This window comes from Temnothorax curvispinosus, unplaced genomic scaffold, assembly GCF_003070985.1.
Source record: "Temnothorax curvispinosus isolate PA1 unplaced genomic scaffold, ASM307098v1 QBEX01000850.1, whole genome shotgun sequence".
NCBI lineage: Eukaryota > Metazoa > Arthropoda > Insecta > Hymenoptera > Formicidae > Temnothorax > Temnothorax curvispinosus.
The window spans coordinates 46-7,281 of NW_020210630.1; the positions used below are offsets into that span (position 1 = coordinate 46).

Consider the following 7,236-nt stretch of genomic DNA (forward strand, 5'->3'; position numbering starts at 1 on the left):
CATTGATATGACACATATTTGGAATTTGTGCCGGTTACGATTGACAAATGAATAAACTTGAATAAAATCTAAATAAGAATAAAAAATCCAATACAAATTATATATATAGACGTCTGTGAATTCCAATGTAATTATAATAGAACACTTTAATTATAATTTTTATTTTTAGCTAAATTACAAAATGCGAGAACATAATGCGAGCTTCTGTCAACTTGTATTGCTCATTTTTATTACGATTTATATTTTTATATTTGTATTTTTCAGATTCAGGCTTCTTTTTATGTTATTTAGAAAAAGTGTATTTTATTGAAAAGTACATTTATAAATTCATTTTTCTAGAACTACGAAATAAAGATACAGCACTGTATTAGCACTTTCAATTATTATAAATATGTTTTATTACACATTCATCTTCGAACAGAGCCTCAGATGTTTTGTGTCATTTACTTTGTATATTAGAATTGTGATTGAGATATAATTTTTTTAGTAGCAATTAATTTACCGTTGAACAATTACCACTGTCAGGAGTAGAAATATATTCTTGCAGTCCACAACTTTACACGTTGAGAGTTCACCGAATACTGACGACGATATCAATATAGCTGGTATTAAATACAGGTTTTGAAAACAAACTGTAAGGTCGTATGTAACAAAACAAACATGGCTATAAAGGCCGTGGATGTTCTAATTAATAAGCTAAGTAAAATAATGACGCTTTTGAATAAAGTATATTACAGTTATTATACTCAAGATAATTTTTCCGAAAAAATATGCTTCCGATTAGCAAGCTTTAATAGCTATATATTGTGCGATCATGGAGATATTATTAAAGACCGATAGTGCAGAAAAATTACTAATATGAAATCCATAATTGAAAATAAGATTAAAATAAAACATAAAAATATATTTATATAATAATAGAATACATGAAATTACATATAGATAAGTACATAATATTCTTAGGCATAAATTAACTTCGTCATTAAAAAGCTTTTGAAATAGTCAACGTGTTCAGTGATTTGTGCCAATCGTTTATATATCTTTGTGTTAAGACGTGAACCCATTTCATCAGAGAATTTCCGTCGTACGTAGTTATAAACCTGAAACAGATTATGTCAACAGTCATTATTACTGCATTACTCTTGTTGAATATGAGAGACAATATTCATCGATATTGTAATATTTATTTAGACTATGGAAAAACGGTCGAAAGAAGGGAGATCGAAGAAAATTGTGGAAAACGAACCAAGAAGAATTTGTTCACAGTATAGAAAAGACGCAACAAAATAATGAGAAAAATAAATGATCGAAGAAGAAATTTCATAAGTATTTCTGAAATTATTTCTTTCTCGAATCGAAGAAGAAGAAATAATATAGCGATCAAAAAGAGAATAAGAAAGAACAAAATAGAAAAACGTGGAACAGAAATGAAGAGGAATCATATCGAAGTATGAAGAGAAAGGAAGAAAAAAACACGCAGAGAAAAACATCAAATAAGAAAATAGGAAATGTATTAAGAGGGACTAAGGAAAGAGAGAAGAGAGATAGAGTAATAATTCAAGAAGGAAGAAGAACAAAAATACTTTTGTGGAAAAGGAATCTAAAGGAATCTAGAGGAATTGGAATCTAATTCTACATTTGTCTGCAATAGTATCTTTTCAGCACAATCAAGAAATGTGTTATATATATTTATATTCCTTAAACTTTACCTTAAACTCAAGGTGATCTATATTATACAGATTATTAATAATATCTGTTAACGCTACAATCTTCTTAATCTCCCTGTAAAAACAAAATTCCAAATATAATTGCAATTAATACATATAACAAACTTTTACAATTTTAAACAATATGTGTTTGTGTAAAGAATAATCTTACTTAGGTACAACATTTGCAAAATTGTTTAGAATATAAGTGAGCACTAATTCATTTCTCGCATGTCGTGCAATAATGGAATGGAAAACTGTGATACGATATTGTGCTTTAGTAAAACGTTCCGATTTTAATAAATCGAGATAACCGATGATGACGGTATGATTTTTAGTGCACGCTAAAAATCGTAAAAGGTTATTATCTAATACTCCTGAATGAAACACTTCATTCCATGAACTATTGCTCGCTGACATCAGTCCTTTACAGTATGTCCATTCCTTCCAAATCGGCGAAAGTCTGGAATATTTAGTAAAAGAATAAAAATTTGTCATTAGTTACGTTTTACGTTTTATCGTTTTATACTTTGATAATTTTTTCTCGAGCATGATTAGATAAACCGTAATTATGAAAAGTATTATTGGTACCGCTTTTTGTGAAGTGATGTTAATTTCAGATGGGCACTATGAGTACACTCCGAAGAATCGAGGTTGCATGCCCATTTTGCGGCTTCTTGTCTTAAACATTCAGTAAATTCATAAGCTACATTTTTGTCTGTATGTATTATCTTTCTCAGAACAGATTCCGAGATCTTCTGAAGGTGTTCCTAAAAACAAATTAATAACAAAGTTTTTATATTAATTTTTTTGTTATTGTAATAAGACGGATTATGTATAAGCAGACAGGCACGTTTAGATAAATCTTATTATATATTTCAAGTATTACTATTTATATTTTTTCATATTTTAATAGTTAAAATACGTTTCTTTTAATTCTTTCATGTTTTTCATATAATAAAGTATCAGTTTTCAAAAATTTAGTTATTACATATACTTTGTTGAGATAAATTATTTTTTAAATAAAAAATTATTTCTATTTTTAGGAAATTGTTACAAACTTTTAAATTGCGATCTATATCTGTTAAAGAGAAATATTGAGATGTAACTGTAAAAGATTACTTTTTCATTTTAAGATCAAATATGACATCATATACATTCAGGTTGAGAAGTTCTATAATATACTAATGAATTAATGTTTATAATAATATGGCATAAAATATATGCACGATTATAAAATAATTTTTAATGTTTAAAATACTAAAATTATTATCTGTACCGGAAATATAATCATATTCCGTTTTTAAATATTTTATACCTGTTTCAAATAAAATAATTAATATAAAATAACTGTTACAAAAAGACGTAATTAAGATTTTTTAGTTATGTACTTTATTTACGTGAAATTTTTTAGTTCTTTTAAAAATAAGTCGAATATTTCATACGTAACAATCAGATAATTAATATTTCTCATTGACGAAATCTTTATCATTATCTACCTTGATTTCCGTACTTTCTGGAAATGGGAAAAAGCCTGACATCTCTTCCATAATTTTAAACATTGGATACCACGCTATATAATCTACCTCTCTTGATAAATAGTATGTGAGATTTTTAAAGAAAGGAAAGTCAAGTTTGTTTCTTAATAGAAAATAATATGCGTCACTGATGATCTGAGCACGATTCAGTACATGAATAAACTCATGACTTAACTCAAATTCCTCTGAATTTAGATGTTTCATAAGTTTTTCCCAATTATCCTTGTCGTAATTAACACGATAGTATCCTGTTGTACACAATGAATAACTTTCATAACTATTTGATTAACTATGCAAAATTAAATCTTACATGTGTAATAGATATAGAAGCATAACAAATTTATTAATTTATATTCACCAGTTTGTCGTGCGTTGACAACAATCCAGTCGTTTTTAAAAATATCAGTTAGGTGAAAATGTGGATTGTCCGGACTCAGCCATTTGCTGTCTTCACCACGGCTCTGTGTATCATAAGTCACATGTATCCACAAGTTTTGCCCATATGTTTCATTAACATATTCTTGCGATAATTTTATTTTGGCCAGATCTCCTGAAGATTCTTGCGTCACTTCCAGTATGGGATAGCGCTTTTGTTTCGACCATTCAGTCAATGTCTTTTTTAAATGACCATATGCTACGTCGTCGTAACGTAGTAGAAGATCGAAGAATTTGTCAGCTGTGTTAGTCGAAATATCGATGGATCTAAGCTGGCTAAATTCATTAAGATAAATTTGTAACATTAAAGGCTATAACAGAGAGATTGTATTAAAAAATATAAATTAACTTATTATATGTATTATGTAATTAATTTATGTAACCTTTAATTATAATGGATACTTAAATTATTATGTCTGATTATGTATTCAGTATAATTATTATATTATAGTTATTTTACTTACTATTTGTTTAAATACTTTTTGAGACCTGTTTGAAATGTATCTGGAGATACCATTTGTTCCAATACACGTACAAATGCAGGTGCTGTAACAGTTAATATTATAAAGTTATAAAATATAATTAAGCATATTTAAAATAATTTAAATAAAATTCTAATAAAATATTAAAGACACAATAATTTTGTAGAAAAAGATGAGTTTTAAGTTTTAATTATGTATTTTGTATTTTTTTTACTAAAAAATGTGTGTCTCCTCAAATTAATAGATAATTAGATGGCAGACGAATTTACTTTCAATTATTATTATCTTCTATTACATTTATATATAAAAATTTTTTGCGCGCAATTATTTAATTATGTTTACTTATTCTTACCTTTAACGTAATAAGTAAAAGAGAAAAGAGAATTTATGTCTGCGCGTGTAACGACTTTTGATACAAGAGGCATGTCATAATAATCATTCAAACGGAGACACTCATATTGAAGTTGTACCGCGAATAAATCCGGGTACCGATAATTTATATACTAAAGACAAAAATTTTGATATTATTAAAAAATTATTTAATAAGAGAACACTTTACTATTTTCATAATAGCTATTGTATAATTTAAAATTATAATGACCTGTCTTAAAACGACATGCAATTTAATAAAAACTAGTTATTACTTGAAAATTTTAAAACAAATTCTTGAATTCTAGCTAAATCATTTCAAATTTAAAATAGATATGTTTATTTTCAAATTCAATATATCTTTACATTTCAGTCCATGAAAATATAATAAAATTCCAACAATCAATATTTCATTGTTTTAAGATGTAAAATAATTGATAAAAGCAAAAAAATTGTTTACGTATTATCAACTAGCTTTTCTTTTACATGCTTAGTGACACAGAAAGTTTTTAACGGAAACAACCTCTTTGATGATCTCCGTTGTCAGAAGCGAAGCAATACCCTTGTTTAACCACATATAAGACCACCAGGATTGGCTGATTAGGTTGCCATATAATTGATGTACCATTTTACGCGCTACCATGCGAGCTACTTCAATTTTCCATGCAATGGAATCTAACTTTTCATCGTAGATAATAGCTGCTTCACTAAAAAATAATAAAATAATCCGATCAAAAATATTTTTTTAAGTGTCGAGTTTAATCGTATATAATGTAAAAACGATAATATCGATAATTTTGATGAATATAATGTGAATAATATACTGTAAACTTGTATTGCTCATTAAACCAGTAAATGCATGATGATATATCACACAACGTTTTTCTGTTGCTATTTAATAAGATCAATCAAAAATACAAAAATGAGTATTTTACAAATTGAAAAATTTTTAAAAACTTATCACAAGCAAATTTTCTTTCTAATAAAAATTAAAATTTCTTTCGAATTATATGTATTGTTAGCAATACCTATAAAGAACGAGTCCCCAACTTTCCAGGCCTTCGTCTCGGGAACACGGGATTACAACATGATCTACTTTCGGTGGAAATTGTGCTTTGTGAAACTTGTTTTTCAAATACAAGGTAGTATTTTCAGCAATTTTCCGTGCGAATTTTATGTGCGATTCCACGCTTTTCCTGCCCCATACATTCTCAGAAATGGGATAAAGATCGGACAGTACAACCGCTACGTGATAAGCGGATATATTATACGTTGTCTTAAAGCGTGTCCAAACCATCCCGCTGTCATCTGTAGTCTCCACGTAGTCTTCACTCGGTGAATTCGATAAAGCTATGTATTTTTGATTATTCTTTATGGAAATGTTAAACTTTGTCCTGATATCTGGCTGGTCCCAGCATGGAAATATTTCTCGGGCCCCAGCCCCATGGAAATCGGCTGCTGCGATAAACCATCTATAACATTTTAACAATATATTTTCTCAATCATTGCTGGCATATAAGTGTTGGGTTAGAGAATGTTTAAATGTGGCTAGTAAGAGACAAATCGAGAGTATCATCTAGCGTTTTTTTTTTCATTACGCTGTATTATTATTTTATATGGTTCTTAATATATCCATAGAAAATATTATATAAAAGTAATATTGGCACATATAATATTTAGATTATTATCCGCATTATCTAAAGTATGCGTACATTTAATATAAGTGGAATAATTCGCATTTTCTTATAATTTTTATCTAACAAATGCATATATCTATTGGATTTTTACTACTTACTTTTTTTCTCCTTGATCGTTTATGTAGGGTGTCTTGTAAAAGCTTCCTGTATTATCAGTTATCATACCGACAAATTTCATGATTAGGCGATAATTATAAAAGTTAGACGGGACAACGTCATCAAAATAAAGGGCGACAGTTTGTTTGTGTCCACTAAGTTCATGCGACCTCGGTTTAATGGTCGTACTTGTACCATTACTAGAAGAATAAGTAATTTCTGTGGCCAATGTAGCTATTATCAGGTTTTTATAATTCAGACATATTATGTTTACGTCGTCACTTTTAGGTCGAAAAAACATAGTTGATTGACCTTGGAAGATGAAATCGCCGTTTGCTCGTTGCTTGTCGAAATATGGTTTAAATTGTTTATAAATATCTATATCTGTTTCTATGTTCTTATAGTCTTTCTCGTTGATGTATGTTATTAATTCGATATCATATTGTATTAATTCAATTGACTCCCTATCTATACATTTGTCTTCATCCAAGACTTTGTCGGTAATAGCCTTTACAGCAATGAATAATAGATTACCAAATAACAATAATTTTAGTAATTCCATGTTGATTCTCGTTTCAGGTATCTGTAACAAAGTTTGTTTGTGAGAAAAGAAAAGTATAAACAAAGTGCAATTTAATTTTAATAATGTTTCTCTGGAAAACTCAGAATTTAAAATTAAACAAACGTTTTTATAAAATACTGAATAAGGATAATGTTAGTTTCTCGAGCACTCATGATGTATGAACATGTTTATTTTTAGCATGAAAGTGTGTTTGTTCCCTTAGGCTAAATATGTACGAAATTAAGAAGCAGTAAGCAAAACAAAGTCAAATTTATTTATGTACTATCTAATAAAGACTAAAAACAAATTAGATTCCAGCAAACGTTCTGTGTATTTACAAATGGAATACAT

The 7,236-nt window shown here is 28.2% G+C and overlaps 1 protein-coding gene across 1 annotated transcript; it reads right to left on the reverse strand.

The window, feature by feature from the left end:
- Positions 1 to 889: 889 nt before the first annotated feature.
- LOC112458604 (aminopeptidase N-like) lies at positions 890 to 6,909 on the reverse strand. The gene is made up of 10 exons (XM_025022338.1): positions 6,326 to 6,909; positions 5,559 to 6,002; positions 5,054 to 5,237; positions 4,514 to 4,664; positions 4,144 to 4,225; positions 3,603 to 3,955; positions 3,206 to 3,492; positions 2,298 to 2,476; positions 1,710 to 2,169; positions 890 to 1,100 (listed from the first exon to the last, which is right to left on the reverse strand). Exons 1-9 carry the CDS (start codon positions 6,883 to 6,885, stop codon positions 1,875 to 1,877), a joined length of 2,535 nt encoding a protein of 844 aa, XP_024878106.1. The 5' UTR covers positions 6,886 to 6,909; the 3' UTR covers positions 890 to 1,100; positions 1,710 to 1,874.
- Positions 6,910 to 7,236: the final 327 nt, after the last annotated feature.

Excerpts from the sequence above, each read along its gene's own strand:
- LOC112458604 (XM_025022338.1), bottom strand. The coding sequence starts at position 6,885 with ATGGAATTACTAAAATTATTGTTATTTGGTAATCTATTATTCATTGCT. Across the intron at positions 5,238-5,558 it reads TGGGGACTCGTTCTTTATAG|TGAAGCAGCTATTATCTACG; the intron begins GTATTGCTAACA and ends ATTATTTTTTAG. Across the intron at positions 2,477-3,205 it reads CAGAAAGTACGGAAATCAAG|GAACACCTTCAGAAGATCTC; the intron begins GTAGATAATGAT and ends ATTTGTTTTTAG.